At 46.6% G+C, this 26,198-nt stretch overlaps 1 protein-coding gene across 1 annotated transcript in view; it reads left to right on the top strand.

Moving 5' to 3' along the window:
• LOC119436695 (uncharacterized) overlaps positions 1-26,198 on the top strand; it is a 110,211-nt gene that overhangs the window by 40,062 nt on the left and 43,951 nt on the right. The window contains exons 3-4 of the mRNA XM_037703658.2: positions 7,048-7,216; positions 17,815-17,871. Of these exons, the coding sequence (XP_037559586.1) occupies positions 7,048-7,216; positions 17,815-17,871 (226 nt within the window). The remainder of the gene's footprint in view (positions 1-7,047; positions 7,217-17,814; positions 17,872-26,198) is intronic.

The raw sequence follows: 26,198 nt of genomic DNA on the forward strand, positions 1-26,198 counted from the left end.
TTATATAAATGAGAAATATATGTCCGCGATGTCACAAAGGCAGAAAAATAATTTCATCTTGGCGCTGCGCGTAACCTCTGAGATGGCAGCGGCGTGCGACTTAGCGTAGTCTACAGTGGCTGCCATTGTGTGCCACGATGAACCTTTTAGCCAGTGTGGCACTCAACTTTCAGCCCGGGCTTTGCTCTCTTGGCTTCACTTCTGGTTAACTTCCAGCACACTAGCAGCGGTGAAATAAAAGGGAAAGCTGGATAGTATGTCTCCACATAGATAAAGGATTCAACAAGTTTTTGTGGCACGAGATTCATGAGACAACGTGAGGCCATTCTATGATTAGTTAGAAAAGTGTTTCAGAGCCCCTTTAAGAACTAAAGTGTTCAGATACATTCAGATACTTTGATGACTACTAGTTAGAGAAGTGTTCAGATACTTTGATTACCTTGTATTAACCCATTCAGTGCTGTTTTTTCTTTTTTTTTCCCTTGGATATTATAAAATGAACACACAAGTTTATTTTCGGTTATTCAGAAGGGAAATGATGACACGGACAACGATAAATGTATTCTTAGGAGCATCGTCACATTCCTATCTTCGTTTTCTATCTCCTACCTAGTTTCGTTCTGATGCGCACATTTCCAGGATTGTCGTCATGCCAGGGCCATGAAAAAGAATACAAATTCTGCAATAAACGCTTGACAGAAGCGTGGTACTTGCACCATGACATGAATATTTGAAGAGAATCTCCACACTAGGGGTGTGTTTTGTTGAGGACCTATGAGGTTGCATATATCTTCATACTTATTCCGTGAAAGGCTAATGCGCATATTAGGTGTGCATTTATTTTTGCCAGCAGGACCAAATGAGCTGTCCTTGCTTGCGGTCGTTTAACTTTTAAGACACCGTGGTTCTTTTAAATGACTTATTACGTGGCAACGGTTAATACCCATTTAAATAACTAAATTCGCTAATTTTATTTATGCATGGTTGTTTCGGTTACTGCAATACGAGTACACAGTGTAAAATGTAAATGCAGAAGCTTCAAATGGGCTGCATGTCACTTGCAAGGAATGTTGTGGCAGTACTAAAGTTGTATTTTAGTGTCGTGACGTTCGTTTCAAAGTCAATTTAGGTGCTTATGTTGAAATAACGTTATCAGTAATCCCTTTGATGAAATGCAACATTGCGATATGTGAGCTACTGCATCGCAAGTCGTTAAAGACGCATGAAGCACGTTAATTTTTGCCCATGCGGTGGCTGCGATAAATGTCATAGAACCATAGAAAATAAAATATTCAACGTAGAAATGCATAATAAGGAGCCAAGTGTTTGTGCATGTTTGTGCTGATCTAGACTGATAACATGGGAAAAAACTTGCACTGAAAACTTGATGACCATGTTGGGGCTGCATTTAGTAACGCCTGCATTGATAATAAGCAGCAAGCGAGCTCAGTAATTCGTGGCGTGAATACCGAAGCACTCTGCCTCAGCTGTTGGGGAAAGCATGCTTGTAAATTCATAGAATCACTGCTAATGGTCGAAAAAACATCGGGTCACAAAGCATTTTTAGACAAATCAGCTTTTGAATTACTGAAAGAATGCCTTGAGCGTGCAAAGTAACCATCTAAACACAAACGAAGCTTGAGTTTTGCTGCCGTGTGGCATAGTCTCTGCCATTAGTGTGCAGAAATATTGTAAGTGTATTCTAAAATTGCGCTGCAGTACAGAGAGCATAGCACAGAAAAAAAAAAAAATTAACACCATAGCGTTCCACAGAAATGCAATGCATTTTTTGTTGGAACAAATTTCCACAACAAGCATTCAGTGGAAAACGGGAATTTCGCATAACATAATCGTTTTGTATGTTTATTTGTTTGAATACTGAGCTTTATTCTTCATTTAAAACTCTTTCCTTACCATGGGAAAAATAGCGTTTTTTATGTTGCGGCAGATGTTTTTTTCTGAAGGAACTACTTCACTTAATATTTAATGTAATATACTATAACCAGACAGCAAAACGAATGCACTTTTCATGCATAAAAGTTTTATTAACGAGATGTATGTCATAAAAAAATATAAATTGTTAAAATCAAAATTGTGCGATAAAATGGAACAAAGTTTGTAAAGACACGCTTGTATCTACTAAGAAAAAAATGTTACGAAAACATGAGATATACAAAATGTATTGCAGTCTATTAGGCACTATCTCCGAAAAAATCAAGTTTAATTGAACAGGTATTCTGCTACAAAAATTTAACTGCAAAGTTGGGCGTGGCGGGTTGCGGCCGCCGATGTTTCGGGCTGGTTTGTGACGTCATCGCTTTCAGACTCAAAGTCCGACGAAAAGTCAGCGTCCTCTCACTCGCTGCTATTTGATGTATCCATAAGATCAGCCGCAGCGGCAGCGGAATCGCGATATTTGTGATCTCCTGAAGCGCGCATGCTGTTTTCGGAGCTGGTCATTTTTTTGTTCTGCTTTGACGATCGGGAAACTTGGGAGTGCGTTTAAAAATCACCGCTTCGGGGGAAAAAAGCGAACTGCTTAAAAAACTCCTCCTTCACGTCCGATAGCGCAGTATATCAGTGAGCAGTGCGGAAGGTCTCGAAAGTAGCGTTTCAAACCATCGATAGAGGGCTAACCATTCCCAATGGGCGCAGTACGAAAAGAGTTTATTGTATGCTTCTTAGATTGGACCCAAAATGCAGTTCGAGTTATCTATTAGCTCAAATTATGGGAGTTGGAATTATTGGACTTCGGTGTATCCTGTAAAAACTAGAAAGCAGGACATGGCTGTTTTTTGTGCCCTCTGAAGTTTGATCTGTCACAAATTGAAGGCAGTTTTTATAAAATGCTGTAGGAGTTCATTCAAAATTGTAGGAATAGTGCAAAAATTGCGATTGCTTATTTCACTAATGTGCTCCCAATTTTGAGTGATCTGCAACAAGTTAGATGCTCCAAATTTAAAATTTGCAGCTCCAGAAATGTTCTTTTTCCCCGTTTATTTGCTCCACATTCAAAATATTCTCCTCCATAAACAAAATTTTTTTTGCTCCAAAGATTGATTCACACACTGTTTCAGCTGTCCCACCCCTAACAGCTGCTTTTCTGAAGTAATCAAGAGAATAAAAGACGCAAGACAAAGAAGCAGCTATGGAAGCAACATGCAGAAATCTAATGCTGTGATACCATACGTTCACAAACTAATGTTGAATACCATTTACGTGTGGCCATGTTTACGTTGGGCATACGGAAAGATGTAATTATGCTTGGTTGAAGGAGCACATGTAACCTCAGTTCATATTATGCAGTGTTCAAAAAAGTCCTTCGGATATATATTTTTTGATAGACACGGTACTCAGTTAAATGTCTCTGAGGGCCCCTTTAAAAGTTACCATCAATGGGACTGTTTGCTTGAGAATATGCAGAACTCCTCCAGGAATGCAAGTCAAACTTAAAAATGTTTGAAAGAAATTGACAGATTGGAAAGTTCTTATGATCTGACAAACAGCCCATTTTATGCGGCGTTTTGGTGCATTGTGAAGCCTTTGTTCCCTAGTAGCAAGCAAGCAAGCTGTGGGCCAGGATAATGTAAAACTATTCTAATCTGTTTTTATTCCAAATCCTCCATGACCCCTCCGTGATAGCTTAAAATGGTGGGTTTGGAATAAAACCAGATTCAAGTAGTTTTGCGTTATCCCGGGCTTGGGATGTGGTTTCAGGGTCAACTGCTAAATTGCTGTAAAGAACTTAAAAGGTACTTTAAGGAAACTTCTTAAACCTTCCTACAATAATCAGGGTTTGTGCGCCTCCTTGAAATCCTTGAAATCCTTGAAAATCCTTCAAATTTGCCAAAGAAATTCAAGAGCCTTCAAGGAGCACAATTATTTTCAATGAGCTCTAAACTTATTGAAAACTGTGGTTGGGGACAATTAAACTCTGACTAGGGGCTACACCATAGACACTGTCCACCGGGAAACAATCACAGCTTATACAATTTTTGGAGAGTGTTTCTAAATGATGCAGTGTGGTGTGCCTGCAGCCACCCATGACAGGCTTGTTTCATCACCATTGCCACCGTGAAGCTAGACAAAGCCAGATCAAGTGAACAAGTCGTGCTACCATTTTGTTTTGCTAATTTACATGTCAACCAGCATGGCCTCATTTTCGAGCCCTAGGCTCTAGAAATGCCCGACCGAAAGTAAGGGTACGGCCACGCTAGCGGCAAGAACGTGCCGCAAAATCGAAACGTGCTGCAAAATCGAAATGGGTTCGAGACCCATTTCTGCGGCAAATGCCGCGTGCCGGGAGATGAAGAACCAATCAAGAGCGACGAGGGTGACGTCACGGAGCCCTCACAACCGGACCGCCGCCGGTCCGCGCCAGGGTTTTCATTCGGCTATCGTCATCTCTTGCATGAAACAGCAAGCACTCGCGGTGTTGCTCCCGCGTTTGGAGAGCGCGGGAGATCTTATCGCGCTGCCGCGTGGCGACACGCGCTTGCCACGGTGGCCTCGCAGCAAGGCGCTGACATGTGGCAACTTGCCGCTGGCAGCATGGCGTGCGCGTTTCTTGCCGCTAGCGTGGCCGTACCCTAAGCTTTCGGTCGGGCATTTGCATTAATATGACAAGTATCTTTGGCTGATGTTGGACAATATTAACCTCTTCTCTGCTGGTTATCATTTAAAAATATAAACCGCATTAATGAACCTGGCAAAGCAGTTTGCAGTTTTCCTTTTTCTTTTTAGTATAGATGTGTTTAGAGACTTGCAGCTTTTGTGGGCACTCTTGTTTTTAGTGTGGACTGCAGGGATTTCCTATTAACTGTTGTCACCGTAGACCTAGGGAAGAGTGTAGATGATAACTTGCTTGACTGTTATCTGCAGATTTTTTAATGACAGATCAAAGGTGTTAACTCCATATTTTTCACATTCCATTAGAGACATATTTTAGTTGCAATTCCAAGTTAAGTCCTGTGTTTTATTCCTTGTTTCAAAAGAAAATACTTGTGGCCTGGTGCGCTGTGATAATAAATAAAATACTCTACTAAAAGTAAGGAAATCAATTTTTTTTTTCGAGTTCAGAAACTCTATGTAATTCCAGAGCATCTCGGCAGCACGCTGAATCATAAGAAATGCTAGAAAACAGTGTGCGATTTGCCGTTGTATAAGTATCACTGCATGATCTCCATATTATTGAATAGGGATCACTTGGCTTTATTGGTAACTGTGTCCTGTGTAATCAGACAGAACAATCTAGAAATTTCAATTCAATTTTTTTGCACTGAATTTTGCAAGCACCTTTCAAAATATGCTTTAAAATGTGTGGGAGGAGGAAAAAGGTACAAAATCTTGTATACTTGTGATGACAGGCTCTTTTCTTTAATGATTCTGATGGTTCACTGAGGCGGAGCCTCCGAGAACCCAATTGAGGACAAAGCCGTTTATTGGAAAACACACACAAACTTTTAATACTACTAGAACGAGGGAACAAAAAAAAAAAACACTCAAAAAGACATCACGGCAAGAAACGCACGTAGGGCTTGGATGGGATTAACAGTACACGAGTCCGGGCTGACCACGACTGTGAGTGCGCGTAATGGTCTCGACAGGGAGAAGTGGAGATAAGATGATGAGATAAGTGGTGTCGGTCTCACCAAGGGTCGGGGTGTTGGACCGTTGACCGGGCGACCAGAGCTGCCGTGCTCTGGCGTGGAGAGAGAAGGTAGGTGGCTCGGCGGCAGGGGCAGACGGCGGCGGCGTTTTGGCCAGGCCACTGGGCATGGAACTCGGGCCCATAGCCCGACTGCTCACGTTCTGCCCACGGGCACAGAAGCACACCGGCCTCGGGCAGTAATTGACGATCGGGCAGAGTGGCAACGCCCAGGAAGGCAAGGGGCTTGGCAGCACGGTCAGACGGCAGTGGCGTTCTGGCCAGGCAGCTGGTCGTGGAACTCGGGCCCGTAGCCTGACAGCTCACGTTCCACCCACGGACGCAGACGCTCGCCGGCCGCGGGCAGTAGTTCATGAACGGATGGAGTGGCGACGCCCAGGAATGGGTTGGCAGGAGGCCCCGTCGGGTGAAGTCCTGGTGGCCGTCGGGTTTGGAACCCGACGGCCCGTCTTCAACCCCTGGTCCTTGGCCGACCTTCTCCTTGCGTCACTTCCTGGAACTCTCCCGCCATTCTGCCAGCGTGCCTCGCTTTTCTGCCGCTCTGGCCGATTTTTCGTTTCCTCATTGGCTGCTTGAAGCTCCGTGTTCTCTTGCGATTGGATGTGTTTTTCGTGTATTATTTTTCTTGCGCCACTTGTCACGTGCAGTTCTTCTATGTTGTAGTCTTTCAATCCAGCACGGAATTTGCCTCGGCGCGTGCACTACACGTCGTCTGCTTCTTGTCGTCCACAACCACCGCACCGTGTCGCGCACTACACATCTCAATACTAAAATTAATAAATGGCACTTAGAGCTCATTTTTCATTGAAGCATTCTTGCTTTTTATTAGAAGTAATATAAAAGTTTTATGCTAAATGAGCTATCTTCCTGCTGGTAGGTATTTAATTTAGCAGGCCCTGGCTCACAAAAGTTTTCAGATACCAAGTATTTAGGATACAGTAATTTGGGCAAAGCAAGTTACCTTTCAAACCTGATCTTAGATTACAGTGCTGCAGCAGCTGTGTGAACAGCAGTGTGCACCGCAGAATGAACCCCCGTTAATGCATGCTAACTGTAAAGGTGCGTTTATAGTCGTACGTTATCGGTGCGTGGCGAGCATTGCTTGTGGCCAGTCACGCTATGCCGCTTGCGCGTTGTTCTCGCCAACGTGACGCAGCGTGTGCGTATGCTCATGCTGCGTCGGACGATATACGTGCCTTAAGAGCCTGTTCATTATCTTGATGTATTTTTTTAGAGAGGGGCAAGCATTAAGTTGTTCAGCATTTGCTTTATATTTGATCGCGCATGTGTCTGGAATAAACAGATATCTCAAATGCGTTGACTTCAGAGGAATTGTTGCAGCCGGACGGCTTGTAATTAACTTTACCTACCACTTGCAGGTTAAGCCCCCTACCAGAGCTGCCTTTGGAGCATGAGGAGTCGCAAACCTGCCAAACTGAGTTTGACTTTGATATGCTATGGCGGAGAAGAACCATTACTCGAAGCAATCCTGAACGTTGGGAGGCCTTGTGCGTCATGAATCCTCTACTTGAGACAAATATTCAGAAGGTGAGCAGTGCGCTTGTGGATGGCCGAATTTATGAGCTATAATATCACGTTTTCATTCATAAATAAATGAACTTTGCGAGAAGTGTGTACTTTATTGCATTTAAATCTGCTCTGTAGAAATTATGAAAGAATTTTGCTGAACCTGTAAAAAGCATTTATGAGCATAGTTATCTACTCAATACCTTCCCTGCCCTGGTCCTACGACTTTCACTGCTACATGTTGCTTTCGGACGCATTGCACTGTAGGATGTTCTTAAGTTGATCGAGATTTCATTATAAGTGGCCAAAAGTGCATTTGTTGCTTGTTTAGTCAGTGCTATAAAATGAGACAAGGCAGCTCTTGATCTGTTTGTCCTCTTTTTTCTGTGCCGATCACTTAAATTTACAGGCGCGACTTGTCTGAATACATTTAAAACTTGTTCAGTGCATTGGCGTCCAAGCTGGTTTGACTTGTGCCAGGAAAATTTCATTCAGTCAAAATCTGTGGCATGTTCATCGATTCTTCCAAATACTGAAAAAAATGCCAAATGGTCTCTGAAATGTGTTCATTGCTTGTGTAATGTCAGGCACGAATAAAACAATCTTTATAAATGAGAACGTATGCTCTTCCACAATACACGCTTATTTGACAGCCTGGTGCCAATGAGGTTTTGGTGTTATGGGCTATGTCTAGTGTACCAGCAGCAGTTGCTTGGCAGCTGTTGTGTTTTCCCATTTGGCACAATATTAGAGGTTCGATTCCTTTTTATGGCGATCATACTCTGAGGGGAGTAGAATGAAAGCATTCAGTCTGCTTTGGTGCAGGTGCACTACAGAAGCACATTACAGGGCTTTTTGCCATGTCTGACCATTGTAACCAGGGAAGTGTGGTATGTGAAATGACCAGACGCCGGCACTCGTTGAGCCAACATTGAAAAAGTGTGCTTTATTGTCTTGGGCGTTGTTTTTATGCCCCGAGATCGCAGAGCAAGGGAAAGGGAATAGAGGGAGGCGAAAGTGATGGCCACCAGATAATCTGTGATAGTCGCGTGTGGGCTGACGTCACAGCAATCTTCTTTCCCCCCCCCCCCCCCATTTTTCTCTAAGAGGAGAAGCGCTCGGGGGGTCTTCGGATCCGAGTGGACTGCCTCAGGGTTGGAGTAGCCCCGAGGGGCTGTAGGTCTGTTGATGCAGGCGATCCCGCTGCAGGTGGGTCATCTGGTTCTGGACGGACCGTGTTGCTTTCTGGCCTTATGTCAGTGGGACACGGGGCTGGTGAATTGGCCAATGAGCTGTCCGGCAGTCGCACTTTGACTTGGTCCAAGTGACGGCGTACAATCTCGCCCGTAGCACCATCCGCCATTACCATCCGGGCGCCCTGCGTTTCCCGGATCGTGGCCGGCGTCCAGGGCTCTCCTTGTCCAAAGTTGCGTACCCACACTGGATCGCCTGTCTGCAAGAAGCCGGGCACATCAGTCTGGCAGGGGCTACATTCGATCGGAGCAAGAGGTACCACAGCGTTGTCTAATCTAGAACGTGGCTGGAACCCCAACAGCCGCATTGCAGGTGTTTGTCCGCAGGCCAACGGGGTCCTTCGGTAACTATGCAGGATCCTCGCCAAACGGGTTTGTAACGACCCTTGTCGGTTTGTCTTCAATTTCTGCTTCACGGTTCGCACAGCCCGTTCTGCCAGTCCGTTTGACTGCGGGTGATACGGTGCGGTGCGCAAGTGTAGGATGTTATTGCGCCGCATGAAATCGGTGAACCCTTTCCCTGTGAACTGTGGGCCGTTATCTGACACAATGGTTTCCGGTATACCAAATCTGCTGAACGTGGTGCGCAAGGCCTCGATGGTTGAGCACGCTGTGGCGCTTTTCATGGGCACAACCTCAATCCACTTGGTATGAGCATCTACCAGTATCATCAACATGTACCCTTCAACAGTACCAGCAAAATCTGTGTAGCCTCGACCAACGTCGTCCCGTTTCCGGCCAGAGCACTGCCTCCTGTGTAGGCGGTATAGGAGCTGCTTGCACGCAAACATGGCAGCTTTTTACGAGCCGCTCCATGTCCGCATCAATCCGCGGGTACCAAAACAGTGAGCGTGCCAGTGCTTTCATCGCACCGATTCTTTGGTGCGTGTCGTGCAACAGATGTAGCATCGCAGATCTTGCCTCGATGGGCACCACTACACGATGGCCCCAGTACACGAGTCCCTGACTGACAATCAACTCGTCCTTTCTGTTGAAGAATACCTCTAAAAGCTCGTCCTGTCGAGCCAGGCGTCGTGGCCAACCTTCCTGTACCCACTTCTGTACCTTGGTTAACTCTCTATCCTTTGAAGTCAAGGCCGCTAGCTGTTTGGCCGAAATCACCCCATCGTTGAGGCTGTCTGTGAGAAGAACGTACTCACAACTAATCTTCGGATTCCTCGGGAAGTGTCTGAGTATACTGGAATCCTGCTGAGCGCATCAGCGGGAATGTTGGCCTTGCCGTCCTTGTGCTGGATATTGTAGCTGTAGGCGCTCAAGATAAGGGCCCAGCGCTGGATCCGGCCCGCAGCCATGGCAGGCACAGGCTTGTCTGGATGGAAGAGGCCCACGAGCGGTTTGTGGTCAGTTATCTAGGTGAAAACTCTGCCGAGCAAAAAGGCAAAAAATTTGAGCACACCAAATACCAATGCGAGGGCTTCCCGCTCCAACTGTGAATAGTTGCGCTCTGCTTGGGTGAGTATGCGGGAGCAGAAGCCGACCGGACGTAACACACCTTGACCCGCATCGTGGGATAGCACCGCTTCGATTCCGACTGGCTACGCGTCGCACTCGAGAATTGGAGGCTTGTCGCCGTAAAAATGAGCTAACCACTCGGCTTCCTTGAGCCTCGTCTTCACCTTGTCAAAAACTACCTGCTGTGGGCAGCCCCATCGCCATTTTACATTTGTGCGGAGGAGCTCGTGCAGGGGTGCCATCACCGAGGACGCGTTCTTAAGGAACTTGTGGTAGTAAGTGACCAGTCCCAAGAATGACCGCAGTTCCGCTGCGCTTTGCGGCTCCTTGACTTCGAGCATTGCATCAATGTTTTCTGTCTTCGGCTGCACCCCATGAGCACTTATTCTGTGACCCAGGAAGTCAATATTCCGGTTGGCGAAATTTGGACTTGTCCAGATGCAACCGCACTCCCGACTGTTGGAACCGCTCCAATACTTTGCGAAGCGTGGTGCAGTCATTCTTTTTTTCTGCCACAATAACATCATCGAGATAGACTTGAACCCATGGCAAACCTTGCAGTATTGCTTCCATGCGGCTCTGAAACAACGCAGGGGCCGACGAAACCCCGAATGGTAGTCGAGTGAAACAAAAGAGCCCCTTTTGCGTATTCACGGTTGTAAGTAGCTGGGATTCTTCATCCAAAGGAAGCTGGTTGTATGCGTCGCGGAGGTCAATCGTAGTAAAAACCTCCCCTCCGTTGCGCTGTAAGACAGGCTTGGTTTACTGTGACCTTGAAATCCCCGCAAAGCTTTATGCTGCCGTTACAGTTTCACCACTGGAACTACGGGCGCCGCCCATTTGGAGTCTGGCACTGGTTTGGGTATGCCATTTTCAACAAGCCGATCAATTTCCGCGGCTACTTGGGAACCTAACGCGTACGGAACTTGACGAGCTTTGCAAAACCTTGCAGCGGCAGTTTCTTTTAGGCGCAGGTGGGCAGGAGGACCCTTGATAAGGCCCAGACCTGGTTTAAACACGTCTGGAAATTCTCTTAACAGATCTTGGACATCGACCTTTTCTACTGGATCTGTGATGGGCTCACCATTGGCTGATACGCTGCAAACCGGTACATTAAGTAGGTCGAACGTTTTGATGAGGTCTCGGCCGCACAGGTTGGGCCCTTTGCATCCCAGGACGGACATGGTGCCTGCCACGGAGCGTCCTCCTGTAGAAACGTTAAGCTTCAACTGTCCGCTCACCGGAAGTTTCCCGAGGAAACAAGTTAAGTTCAATGCGGAGTCTTGCAGTTTGGACCAGGCCGCCCGATGTTTTATATACGTTGGCCATGTGATGATTGAAACGGGTGAACCCGTGTCTAGCTGCATGGTGACCGGCACTCCGCCCCACTCCAACGTATGAAGCAGCGGCTTGACTGTTCCGAGGGACCTGACGTAGTCTTCCGCAGCCCCCAGCATAAATAGGCCATCAGCCTCGGCGCGGTCATCCTTCGGCTCCAGCATACTGACGTCCTGATGTGACACTCTTGGCACGGTAGGTACTTTATCTGTGCGACGGGAGCACACCCTCGCCAGATGCCCACGTTGACGGCACTTGTAGCATATAGCTGAGCTGAACCGGCATGTTTCTGCGCTGTGCCCCTGACCTCCGCATCTGAAGCATGACATTCGGCGTCCCTCCCTCGGTGCGCCTTTCTCTGTTACCACATACACGTTTTCGTCTGACTTGGCCGCGCCTATCCCTTTTTCGTTCTCAACTGCCAGCTCAGCTGCCAGCGCTATTTCTTCGGCCTCGCTTCTGGTCAGGCCTGTTTTCGCTAACAGTTGCCGATGTACACTGGAGCTTTGCAACCCGCATACAATCCTATCCCGCAGCATTCTGTCCAGACTGTCTCCGAAAGTGCATGTGTTAGCAATCTGACGGATGGCCAGAAGAAATTCTTTGACCGGCTCACCTGGCGATTGGTTGCGCGTGAAGAATTTGTACGACTGGGCTATCTCGTTAGGCTCCGGTGAAAAATATTAGTTGCAGAAGGGCCACGACCTCGGTGTATGAAAGTTCGTTCACCTTGGCTGGTGCGCGGCGTCCGGCAATCACGCCCACCGTGTTGGTGCTCAGCGTTGCAACGAGCGAAGCCCGTTTCTTCTTCTCTTCCGTAACGCCATGGCCCTCGAAGAATGCCTCTAGACGAACTTGGTACGCTGACCATTCATCGGTGGCCTCGTCGAACGGTGGTGGGCCTGTATAGCTGGCCATTCCGTTTTCCTGGTGGTGTTCATCCGTTATCCCACCCGTACACCGGCAGTGAGCACGCACAAAGCTCCCACACAAAGTGTGCAAATGCGTCCTTCACCTTGGCTGGTGCGCAGCGTCCGGCAATCACGCCCACCGTGTTGGTGCTCAGCGCTGCAACGAGCAAAGCCCGGTTCTTCTTCTCTTCCGTAACGCCATGGCCCTCGAAGAATGCCTCTAGACGAACTTGGTACGCTGGCCATTCATCGGTGGCCTCGTCGAACGGTGGTGGGCCTGTATAGCTGGCCATTCCGTTTTCCTGGTGGTGTTCGTCCGTTATCCCACCCTCGTCGCCACTGAAATGACCAGACGCCGGCACTCGTTGAGCCAACAAGGAAAAAGCGTGCTTTATTGTCTTGAGCGTTGTTTATATGCCCCGAGATACCAGAGCAAGGGAAAGGGAATACAGGGAGGCGAAAATGATGGCCACCAGATAATCTGTGATAGCAGCGTGTGGGCTGACGTCACAACAGTATGTAGATCACGCAGCGGTGATTGTGACTGCATAGTATTGCACCAATCTGTGCTTCGAAAACAGTTATAAATGTAAACGAAAGCCCATGCCGTTCTTTTAGTAGGACCCATGCTCTTCACCAGCAGCGACAATGTCACTGGCTGCTTCACATCACTTATACCATATCTACTCGCACAGTGAAAGCACTTTTTTTTCCCCACAAAACCAAATTGAAGTTGAGAAGTGCATTTAATATGTGGGGATCATAAATCAATAAGTAAGACACTAATGACTGTAAAAGTGTAGGATTACATAGGTTTGCAGTAAATATTGTATAAACTGGAGTATAGGTTGACCCCTTACCTTGAAGTAAACCCCTTCCCTCCTTAAAAAAAAAAGAAAAACAGATATGCGGGGGGGGTGTCTATATTTACACAGGCACTGTCACCGGCAGTGAGCGCGCACAAAGCTCCCACACAAAGTGTGCAAATGCGTCCTCAAACTGTGGATGCACTGCACAATGCCCACAAAATGATGTTTTACATGGGTTGTACACCAACAGTTTTCCTTTTTGTGCTCACCAATATTGCATGCTTTTTCAGAAACTCCAAACTGGTTTAAATGGGTTGAGACATCAAATTGGTGGCTTCTGCGTTCTTTGTTTCAAACGTTTCTTATTGCTCCATGAAGCATGATACACACTTGAAGGTTGATATATTCTCGGTAAATGATTTAATATCGCATTATTTATGGTAAACGATTTTCGATTTCGGTTTGCAGGCCCCGATTTGGACAGTGACGTCATTGTCTAGGAAGCTTGTTCACGTGGGCCCACAAAGCTGTAATGCACGCATTGCTGCATTCTGTGCTCTCGCACACACGTTCTGTAACAGCGCAGGCAAACAAAACCACCCCGACAGTGTTCATGGCTAGCTGCGGCAGCTTCAATTCCGACTCTACATCTGCGTCCGATACGGTTCACTGTACTCTAGACTCGAGGCACTCTAGGCTTGCCCGGTGCTGTGGGTCACCGCTCATTGTACGTCACTCTAATGTGGTATAACGTCACTAAAACTTTTGTTACGCTTCCAACACAGTGACGTCGGTGTCAAATAGCGCTAGGAATGGGTCTCAATTGCGAGAAGGAGCATTTAAGCACTCTTTGGAAGCGAGTTAAAATATATTTTAAACATTTGCTTTGCCCACCACTTCATGTTGAGTGTCCTTGCATACAGAGAAAGCCTACAGCAGGCTTTTTATAACCTCAAAATTAGGTGTCTCAACCCCTTTGAGCAACCATGTTTCCATTTGCTTCGGTGTAGTCCCTAACCTTTATCTTGAACGCCACTGAAAACTGTCTCGGGATTACTCATTGCTCACCAGACAAAGAACAAATCACACACGAAGTCGATGGGAAGAGCACACACAGAGACACTTTGACAACGCAAAGAAAATGGCAGCCATCACATTTGGATGTGGACATTGCTTTGACTATGCATTTGCCAACATGCATGCCCTAGGTTGCCAGACAGTGTACATTCTGCTAAAGACTGCTATATAAGACGGAGGGTTTCTTTAGCCTGCTTTTTTCAAGAAAATATCTTGACTTTGATTCCTGTTTACATGGTATACAAGTCCATATTTGCGTAAAGTGACATAGATTTTTGGTATTTGGCCACTGGAAGGTGTGACCAGATTTGTAGCAAGGAGCTTGTTGTGCTGCTTCATCCAGTAGCACTTGCAGACTGTCAACGCCAAAATTTCTCATGGCAGCATGATCCCCATGCTGCACAGCATACTGCACAGCCTTTGACCTAAAACCAGTTGTATAACTGGTGTTAGTGCCCATCGGCCACAGCGAAACGTAAGATGGGCAGAAAACTAAGCAATAAAGAGCGCTGTCATGCAATGTTAACTCGTGTGTGCAGTGCCCTTATGTGTACAGTGCACAAGAGATTAATTGCAATAATCTGAGCCCGTGCCCATTGATACAGCTTTGGCACTGTAAAGCGTATGCATATGTACTGCGTCTGGTCCTACCCTACACTCTGTTCACAGAATCCCTTGTGCTTCCAGATTCTGCAACTAAAGAGGGTGGCTTTCTTACCTACCTTCTTCATTTTAATTATTCGCTTTGTTTCATTGTGCTGTTGCCCTTGGTGGCTCACAATGCTCAGCATGCATAAACCTGAAGTGTGCACATAGCACAAGTTACTGCTTGTGTGAGAAATGTTTAGAACATTCAGGCTCACGCAGATCTCGCTGTGCATGCTCAGATTTTTTTCTCTGGGATCTTGTCTACTCAAAATTCGCAGTCACTTGCCGTAAAGAGCAGATAATGTCACCCTGTCCGGTGACACTTCCTGCAGGTTTCAATCTGTATTTCCTTTTTTCTTTTTTTGAAGCCTTGATGACCGTGTTTCACAAAATTTCAAATGAACCATACTCAAGGTAAAACAGTGCTGCCTTTATTCATATTTCGTGTTTGTGGCTATTATACTTTACCAGGTCTTCGATTCTCCTTGAAGTGCCATAAAAACATATGAAGTGGTCATGCTGTGTTCAAAAGAGCAATTTTCCATTACAGTTATTCCCCGTTAACTCGAAGTAGTAAAAACTGGAAAAAAATTTCGAGATAAGCGGAGTTTCGAGATAGCCGAATTCACGAAATTATAAGCATAACCACCGTGTAAAGCCAACATGACGCCTTTCCAATATGGTGCCGGTAACCGCCGACTTCCTCACAAAAGCTTAATGTACCAGGAGCGGTACCTTTAGTAGATCATTTTTATGATATTATCTGCAACTCAGCAACCGACATGTCAGTCATATGGGCAACGGCGAACCTCGCACATATGTGTAAACGGACATTTGGCACAGGTGCAAGGTGGTTTCGATAATTCAGGTGGACTCAGTTGATTCTCGAACCATTTATGTTCCACAAAAGAAACCTGTAAAGCTGGTCAGCTTGGTGGCTGCACTCAGTTTGAGAAAAGCGTTCTCAAGCTGCCCGACACACCTCATCATTTGTTCGTCACCGCGTCTGCACTCGACTTTGTTCCTAAGCAGCCGCAACAAATTCCTTGTCTTGGCTGATGTTGGGGCGTCTCGTGGCTTCTCGTTTTGTTCATCCATGTCCTCACTGTTAACTGTAGTTTCTGCAATTTCACCATCAGCCATTTCCCCAGTCAGTCACTAGGGACATCTCAGCCCCGCCGTGGTGCCTCAGTTAGCTAAAGCATTGCGCTGCTGAGCACACGGTCATGGGATGGAATCCCGGCTGTGGCGGCCGCATTTCGATGGAGGGGAAATGCAAAAACGCCCGTGTGCTTGCATTGTAGTGCACGTTAAAGAATCCCAGCTGGTCAAAATTAATCTGAAGCCCTCCACTACGGCGTGCCTCATAATCAGAACTGGTTTTGGCACATAAAACCCCAGAAAGAAGGGACATCTTGCTCATACAGAGCGTACTCAACAAAGCCGAAATCCGATCCATTGGCGCCATCGCTTGCAGAGCCTGTAAGTTGGTGCACTTCTTCACAAAGTTGGTTGCAGCCACTGAAGTCTGTGGGGATTGAGGTAGGCGCCGGCACCATTGCGCAGGCTTCACCTGTTCTGCCGTACCTCGCCAACCCTGCCCACTCCCAACCGGTTTTAGCGGTGGCACTCCACACGCGGTGGTTTGCGGTGAGGGCAGGGCGCGGCGCTGACGGCACTACGCAGCTGCGTCGGCGGCGAGTGACTGAGTGTGGCTCTCTTATTTCCAGGACCAGCGAATGGTATGTACATGCTTTCCTCTCGTCCGTCGACACCTTTGTGACTAGGACTGGAGCTTGCGCACGGTGCCTTTGCCCATGCAGGGAACGCGTACTTTGTGCTGATCCTTTTCCCGACGCTAAGCCGGCGAGTGGTGCCTAGTGCTCGCGCGAGGTCGTCCCACGCCGAGTCGCACTTGCCGAAAGCCTAAGCCGAAGAAGATTGCCCGAGCTCTTGCGAGTTGACCCATTGGTTATCGCCAGCGCAAGTAGCGTAGCCGCCGGGACTTTTCCTAGCGGCGTGTCCCAGCTTGAGCCTGTGCTCTCGCAGCGGCGTGCTATAGGCGCCTGTTATTGTATTTTTGCCCTGGTGCGGGACCCCTTTGGTTACCCGCCGCGCGGGCGTTTGTGCAGTGCTGGTGCCGACAGATTCAATAAACGGTTTCCGTCAACTCGGGGCTTTATTGTGTTTTTGCGTGCATCGCTCGGTAGCCCCTTGCGGCCTCTGAGCTCACGCGCGAGCGTTGCTGGAGGCGATGGCTGATGCTGCCCTGTGGCTCGCTAAGCTCAAACCCGCGGTGGTTAGTCTCCTGTGATACACCAAGCACCCACAAGTCCTCCATCTCCGGCTGTGTGGTCGAACCGCCTCCCGACAAAATCGCGTGTGAGCGAAACAGTTAGCAATCAACAACTGCAGCACGTGTTTCCAGGCACCCGTGAGAAGGTGGACTGCGCCATGTAGATCAATTTCGTAGTGCTTCCCGTTCTCATAGGACAACAAGATTCACTGGAGCTTCTTTCAGTACAGATTGCGGGTTATCTCGATGACACCTTGGTCCATTGGTTGGAGGACGGGCATCATGTTAGCTGAGAGAAACTCAAGTGCGATAGCCTGCAGGTTTTCAATTTTGCTGTGCCCAGAGCAGTTATCGATGATGAACACGACTTTTCGATTTTGTTGCGCCATTTTGCGCTCTAGCACGTGGACGTAAAACTCTAAAAGCCCGAAGAGTACAAGAAAAATGTTTTAGTATTGTCTTTTTTTCAGCATTTCGCAGTCTAAGTTTCAAGATATCGGGAGTTCGGTGCAGTGGTGTTTCTAGATTAGGGGTGAAAAACGCATGCAGTTGACACTATGCCAGGAAAAAAATTTGACTTATCCGATAACTCGAGATATCAGAGTTAGAGTTAACGAGGGTTTACTGTCTTTGTTTTGGCTGTACAGTGCATTTCGCTGTAAGGTGTAGGGGGGTTTAAGCAATTGTATGGGCAATACCCTTGATTCTCTCTCGTAGCCTCTGGTTTGCTGCTTTTGGTGATATATTTCATGCATCTTCAACTGTTCTCTCAAGTGAAACTATCTGCCACCACTGTATGTGGCTCTCCTCGCAGGTTCTGGGACACCATCCCGAGGGCGTATGGCTATCAAAGTTGTCAGAGTTGTACAAGGTGAGGAGTTAGTTACTTTATTCATAGTGGATGCCAGAACTTAAACTTGCATTGCATTGTCGCCATTTGTTGTTAAGTTGATGTGCCCTCATGTTGCCTGGCCATCAGGGTCTACATATTACATAATCAAATTTTGGACTTACTGCCCTTCTCAGATTTTTATTTTATTTACTTCCTTACAGCGGAGCACAAAGCTAAAAGCTACAAGCAAGCAGTGCATATTAAAAAAACATCCTCAACAAAGATAATTTTCAATGAAAACCCTAGTGTCCTCTGCAATGGAGAACAAGAATAAAGGATAAAGTCAATACTGGACAGTACAAATACAGTATAGACCGAGTAACTCAATTTATTTTGCCATTAAGAGAGGCATGAAAGAAGACACCGTTGGGCATTCGCCATCGGTGGATGGAGTAATCCAGTTAGTTACAGCTGGTAGTGTTAATCAGAAACAAGACTTCAATGATTTTCTTATGATTCTATCCTCTTGGGCGTCGGGATTTATTTACTGCTAACATTTTATGATAAAATAAATATAAAAACTTTAGCCTGTATCTTCGCATCTGTAGCCTTTCTAAATATTTCTTGCTTTTTTAAGAGGGCTGTGCATGATGTCGGCCAGTTACAGTTGGATGTACAGTCTAAGCTTGATAAAGTGAAAATGGCTATAGTGACTTAAAATATAACAAAAAAATCTAAAATGTTTATCACCGATATCAGCATAAGGCAAATACAGTTAAACGTTGTTATAACAGTCGCATCGGCTACGAAAGTACCTTTGTTATATCCAACATTTGTTGTAGGCATACACTCTGATATTAATATTAATAACGATTCTCCTGCGGATTTGGATGATCTGTCGACAACTTGCTGGGCTGATACGAGGCACGGGAACAATAAATTACATACACACGCTCTGCACATTCGTGAATACGGAACCGTGTGATTGGTCTTATTGCATTGGCAGTGCTCCCATTCCTGCGCCAAATGCGCCAGATTGTGCCATATGAGATTTCCTGCACCATCTTGATAAATATACACGATTTTGCGCCGAAGTGTGCCAAAATTAGCGCCTACGCATTACGTGTGTGGCCGCAGTGGCCCGCAGACGTGTGTAGCGCACATGACTAAAGCGGCTTCATAAATCGAACGGCAACCGATGATTCGGGCTCGATGGGGACCGCCTGGAAGTCGGAAATATCCAAATTCGCCAGAAAATTACTGAATTTATTCCGCCAGTGGCTAAAAAAGACATTATTCTCGGTTGACCACTTTTGGGGATACGTTCACTTTCGCAGGATTTCGCGTCACTAGCGTCAGTGTCCGCATACTTGGTAGTGTGCCAGGAACGTTGTCATCCATCGACTTGTCCAGTGCTAGTCGCACGAAATGTCGCGAAATTGAAAGTATCCTGGAAAGGGATCGTCCAAAAATAAAGTCGAAGTTTGTCAACACGGTCCTGCGCACACATACGCTTGCCTACCATCTGGTCAGTCTGTATCTCTACCATTGTTATGCTGTCACCACCACAAATAGACGAAGTTACAATTAATGCATGCACCGAATCTTCAACCTTTGGCAACAGGACCGCGATTTTGTAGTGATGCCTTTTCCGCTGCCGCTCCTTGCGCTTCGTCAGTGGTATAAGAGCGGCGCTCCGCCTGCGTTATATGGTATCAGCCGGCAGAGAATGGTGGATGATAAGCGCGGCATATAGAATCGAGCGGAATGCATGGCTACAAAATCGCCGCGTAGGAGTCCACCGCGCTATCATCGTCGAATGACGACGTTTAAAAAAATTTTTTTTGACACAGTCACTGTCCTCGTCGGCAGAGACATCAAGGGTGTAGTCGGCGCCGCTTAAACAGCTTAAGTTGCCGCGACCGTGTCGCTAGTTAACATGTCAATGAATAAACGCTGGATGCGCGGAGCCAACCCAAATGCACTCCCGAACGGCTTGCCGGAGTTCGCTTGCCGAACGGTTTGGGCGCGGTTGGTGCTGGATTAACTAGGCTTCGCTAGTTTCGGTTTCCATGAGGTGTCGGCAACATGGCTGACCACCATGCTACGGCGATGCCAGTGACGTATCAACGCCAAAATATTGCTATTTCCGCTCAACTCGGAGGTCAAATTAGCACACAGTCGTGCAGGTAGAGTCCGGTTTATATAGAATGGCGTACCTTAAGGTGTGCGAAATTTCGGTCGTACTTGTACTTTAAATTTATGGGCCAGTGATGGTGCCTCAAAGTAGTCTGAATAATCGAGCATGTTTGAATTGCTGGTGTCGAAATAATCGGTCGACGCCAGTTGTGAATCGGCCAGTTGCTGAACAGAGGCTTCAGCTTTACGAGGAAAAACAGACGTAGAAAAGTACCTGGGCATGTCTTTTGTAGCGAAGCCTTTCCTGTAATAATACCTTATCGCGCTTTGTCAGTGGTCAGAGCGACGGTCCGCTCGCATTATCGACGGGATCAGCCGGCCATGAGCGGTGGATGATAAGACTAGTATAGAATAAGTCATAAGGTATCGTTACAAAATCGCGGCCCTGGTGTCGTTTGAATCGCGCCCCTGGTGTCGTTTATAATAATAATAACTGCGCGTGCGCGTTAGAATCGAGTGCGACACTAAATCTACGGTACTATTCGGAGAACCCAAAACTTGCGTGCGGTACTGGCGCAAAAAGAAGGAGAGGATTTTCGCCAGCATAACAACACGGAAGGGTTTCAGTGGACGGAAACAGAGTGTCTATTCTACGACGTTCCGCTTCGGCGATACGATCGCGTTGGTGGCCTATCTTGAAAGCGATCTGCGACGGGGAGTCCGCCGCGCGCTGTTTTCGCCGCTTAGTAGTTCGCGTTGAAGCTCAATTCGCTCGCCGCTGTTGCCGCGCTTCATCACTTCGGGCGAACGAGCAATGCAGAGAAGTCGCGGAGGGGAGAAATTGAGCTCTGCAGAGAAGCCGCGGGGGCGAACGAGCAATGCAGAGAAGTCGCGGAGGGGAGAAATTGAGCTCTGCAGAGAAGCCGCAGGGGCGAACGAGCAATGCAGAGAAGTCGCGGAGGGGAGAAATTGAGCTCTGCAGAGAAGCTGCGGGGGCGAACGAGCAATGCAGAGAAGTCGCGGAGGGGAGAAATTGAGCTCTGCAGAGAAGCTGCGGGGGCGAACGAGCAATGCAGAGAAGTCGCGGAGGGGAGAAATTGAGCTCTGCAGAGAAGCCGCGGGGGCGAACGAGCAATGCAGAGAAGTCGAGGAGGGGAGAAATTGAGTTCTGCAGAGAAGCCGCGCGGGGGCCGTCTGCCACTTAGCGCTTCACAAGCACATGAGAGCGGCCTTTTTGCACACCTCAATGATAATTTTTCGCTGCAGAACGTATCATACGACCGCAGTTTGCCGCAATCCTGAACGTTGCTGCCGAATAATCGTATTTTCTGGGAATGTATTAACCGGAACTTATTAACACATGCCTCTATGGGGTGATGTTTATTTTTCGCGATTATGAACGTAGGAGCCGGGAAAACGTAGTAAGCGGGAACGTATCAACGAGGTTCTACTGTACATTCCATTCATTTATGGTCAGAGGAAAAAAAGAATACATAAAAAAAATTTGTGCGCGAAAAGTAGGGTTCGAGAGTATGATCATGTGTATGTCTAGTTTGCATAGAAATTGTGTGTTAAGTAAGTTTCAGGTTTAATGTTAAATTTACCAAAATACAGTGAGTGGAGAAATTTCAGCCTCAAAATTGCTCTCCAGTGTTGTAAAACAAGGATATTATTACTAGCCATGAGCGTTGACGGTGAGTCATTTCTCTGGTAAGCATTAAATATAAAACGGGTAGCTTTTCGTTGCACCATCTCAAGTTTCCTAATATCTTTCTTGAGATATGGATTCCAAACGACACTAGTGTAATCTAATTTAGGTCTTATAAAAGCATTATATGCAAGTAGTTTTATTTCTGACAAAGCTGTTTTAGTTTGTGCCTCAAGAAACACAGCTTTTTAAAAGCGGATGAGCATGTTTCAGTAATATGACTTGACCATGTTAGGAGGTTTGTAATCATAATACCTAAATATTTATACTCGTCAACCTCAGTCAAAGAACAATTATTGAGAAAATATGTGTAATGAAGAGGGCACTTTTTGTCTGTAATGCGCATGAAGACTGATTTATCACTGTTTAGTTTCATGAACCAATCCTTACACCACTTTGAAACGGCATAGACGTTAGATTGTAGGCATTGTTGATCACTGGGAGTGATAACGGTGATAAAGGAAAAATGGAAAAAATGGGTCAAAATATGTGCAACTGGTTCAGCATACCTGAGCAAAAATGTGTTTGGAATATTATCGGGAATATTTCAGGTGAAGTAGCAAGCACAGTACACCCTCGTATGTTATAAAATCGGGAGACATTACTGGAAGAGAGTTATCATGCGTTGGCCTCGTCCTCGGAAGCGGTAAAAACAGAACAGAAGTAATGATTAAACTGCTCAGCAATTTTTGAGGCATCATTCACGAGACAACCGTCAACGAATATTTCACGCGGTACAGCATTTCTCTCTTCTAAAAACCGCCAGAATTTTTCTGGGCTTTTTATCAAGAAGTCGGGCAATGATTTAGTGAAATATCTAATTTTGGCATCGGAAAGTTTAGTAACAAGCTTGTCTTCTAGGTCAGAAATTAAGCTAAGGGATTATTCTGTTTTTTAGCCCGTTTTAGCCTACGGCGTAAATGGATAATTTCTCTGGTCATACACGGATTGTTGTTAGTACGAACATATTTGTCAGGAACGAACTTGTCAATGCAATAATGAACAGTGTCTTTTAGAGCATCCCAGAGTGTCGTGATGCTGCCCATCATGTTATCACAAAAGTTCCACAAACAGTCTAATATGGCGTGGTCGTCAGCTTTAGTAAAATCTTTAATTAGTTTTTTTTCTTGTTTTTTTGTGCGACTTCGTAACTCCAAGTGGAAAGGAGAGACACACTGCCTTATGATCCGATATGCCGTCAACCACATTCACAGTGTATGTAGATATGTCGTTGCTAATAAAAATTAAATCAATTGTTGAACAGGCGCTACCTACTTCTCTGGTATACTCTAACAGTTTGTTTCAAATCACACATGATCACAATATCCACTAACGGGTTAGTGTCAACATCAAAGAATGAAGCAGGGTTACGCCAATCAATGCAAGGTATAATAAAATCACCAGCAAGTATAACCTTCTTATTAGTGAACAATGCCATGTGACCGCATAGCTTGGATATGTATTCTGGAGAAGCCAAAGGGGATCTATACGCAGCACATACAATAAAAGAATTGCCCCAGCAGTTTACCCGTAGAAACAGACTTTCGTGACCATCTATTTGGTTCATAACAACACCAGACAACGGGTTTTTTAGAACGATGGCTACGCCACCACCCCTAGTTAAGCGATCTCGACGGTAAACAGTATAATTTGGAGGAGATAGAACCGAATCACTAACGTTATCGTGTAACCAGGTTTCAGTAATTATTGTTATATGTGGGTCGTGTTCAAGAAGTAACAGTTAAAGCTTTCCTACTTTATTTACAAGGCTTCGAGCATTGAAATTTAGTATTCTTAAGCCTTTTGTCTCCGCACACGCATTTTGTCAATGTGGGACACTTCGTTGTTTAGGTAGTGCTACACGTTCGGTCTTAGCGTCGTCCCATACAAAGAGTGTACCATCAATTTTCAACTTACCATGAATAAGAAATGCGCGCTTCTTATTCTCTCGATCATGTCTAGCGCTCTCTCAAAGAAGTTTACGCACGCGCATTGTTTCCGGGCTGTAGTCATTTTGGATGAAAATATTTGTTCCGTTAAGCTTGTTCGCATTTTGAATGACAGCTTGTTTTTCAGTGTAATCTTGGAAATAAGCAATTACCGGGCGGCAGCCTCGGTGGCGGCCAAGACGGTGAATACGGGCTATGGATTTACATTTAATTTTGAGTTTTCCCACAAAAACGTCATTAACAACACTTTTTCAGCAACGGCTGATTGCGAGGGCCCAGGACGCGGCCCGAGCTCAAGGCATTCTGGAATGAGGACGCCTCTCCAAAGCTGCATTTACATATTAAAGATGTTTAGTCTCTCTCTTTCTCTTAAAGATGCGTCGCTTTCTTCGCTCTCTTCAAAAATTCCACAAACAATAATGTTCAACCTTCGACTGCGATCTTCGAGTTTGACAAGCTTTCTGCTTACTGATTATCAGAGAGTTTTCTCTTGATTATTTCATAAGTTGTTCTAGTGAACGTAGACGTGAGTCAAGATCACGAATGAGTTGCTCACACTCGCTAAAATTCGTTTTCATCTCAGCAACATCAGCGCGGATATCAGCTTGCCCCCTCAGAACATTTTGCAGCATTTCAGCTGTAGTGGGTTCCGGGTTGGATTCAACGTCACCACATAGCAAAATTGTAAGAAAAACATAACAGTCATAGGCAATACTCAAACAAACGCCTGGGCACGGCAAAACCAGTAAGAAATTCATCTCCGCACCTAACTTTGGAGAAGGAACAACTGACCTGCATAGCGAGAACAAATTTCTTGGTCAGCAGCATGGTCGCAGCCGTTTCGCCGTGCCCACTAGTGAAGAAATTCTGTGGTCGTGGCTTTATACTGTTTGTGGCGCATGGCGTCACGGACATGCGTATATCTTGAAAGGATGTGTCCAACGTGCCTTGCTTGAGCGATGATCTTGATTGCGGCCATGTGTCGAGATTTGCGCTGATCTGGAAGTGTCCTCGACACACGTCGCGTGAAGTTGTTGTACCGGCGATTGCCAGCAGGAAAACCTGCATAGTGAGAACAAATTTCTTGGTCAGCGGCATGGTCGCAGCCGTTTCGCCGTGCCCACGGTGAAACGGCTATGGGAAGCATCTGGCCCATACGGCTATGGCCAGCAGCTGGCCTAGTGACCAGCATCTGGCATTTATTACCTCCAAAGTGCTCCGAAATCTGTATCTGGATACTCTAAACTGCTCCAAAATTAGGATTTTGCTGCTCCAAAATTATCTCCAAATCTCGGTTCGTCAGTGGCAGCACTGCGTGGGATGAGAACATTGGCTTGCCAACTGTGGACCAGCCATGCTAAGCTGCTGGCCAAAACGTGCATGCTTCCGACAGACTTTTCGGACATGGAAGGGACTGATTTCTACTCCGCTACTGTGGCCATCAGTCTAGCTCTTGTGTCTGTCCTCACACTCTATTGCCGATAAGGTCTATGAGTGTGAACATATTGGCGGCGAAATTCCCGTGGTGGCTTGTGACCAGCCACTATGCCGGCCGCACTGCTTAGGTTGTTTCGTCGGGAGTCTGCCATAATAGTTGCGGTTTCATGCCAGTCGACATGGTGGCAACATTGTTCATGGCTGCCATGTGTGTGGTATCTCAGCGTGGCTCATAGCTGGAACATTGTGGACAGCGGCGAAATTTCATTTATTGCCGTGATACATTGGTGGTAAGGGTTGGTTGTGGTGCCGCAGGGATTGCACAGGTCTGAAAAATTAGTTAGTGACTGTATTACAGTGGAATCTTGATGATACGATCATGGCTAATACGAATTTCCGGATGATACGAATTTTTCTGTGGTCCCAGCCGAGTCCCATTACTTTGCAATGTGCTAGAGAACGGTTGTTACGAATCGATTTGCGACTCGCGTCGGTTAATACGAATAAACGCCGCCCCACCGACGGCCGCGAAAGAGAACAGTGCGCAGTCAGGCGTTTTCTCCCTTTCTCTTTTGGTGCGGACGCTTGGACGCGGCACTGGACAGCGCGGAGGCCGCGACTGGGCGCGAAGAGTTTGAAGCGGTGGCGCTTTTGTGGCTTGTGTGCTTTTCCTCCTTTTCTGCATGCCATCGGATGGAGTGGCTGCTGTGCTTTGGGCCGCGTTCTTTGTGTTTGCGCCATTTTGCCTAGTCGCAGCAAGCTATTTCTACCGAGGTACGATCTCGGCTGATATGCGCAGCCGTACGCCGAGGTGCGTTAACCTTCGTTGGCGTGTCTTCCGTTGACTGCGTTATTGGTGCCGATGGCACAGGGCAATTGTCGGTTTCGCTGCTGGAGTCACACGTTGCAAGATAGCGCCGCACGTAATCTACGGTGCAAGGTACCGCGACACGTTCAGTCCGGTGCTCCTCCGCTTCTCCCGCTAATCGCCGTATTTTTCTTGCCGTAGGAGGCTTGTGCGTCCGTATTCCGAAGGCATGCTTTGTCCAAAATTTCTTCTCCAACGAGCGACGATCCATCACTAACCTGGGAGCTCTCAGTAATCCGAATTCTGCGTGTCAAGTGAAGACGCC

The sequence above is a fragment of the Dermacentor silvarum genome, chromosome 1 (assembly GCF_013339745.2).
Source record: "Dermacentor silvarum isolate Dsil-2018 chromosome 1, BIME_Dsil_1.4, whole genome shotgun sequence".
Lineage (NCBI taxonomy): Eukaryota > Metazoa > Arthropoda > Arachnida > Ixodida > Ixodidae > Dermacentor > Dermacentor silvarum.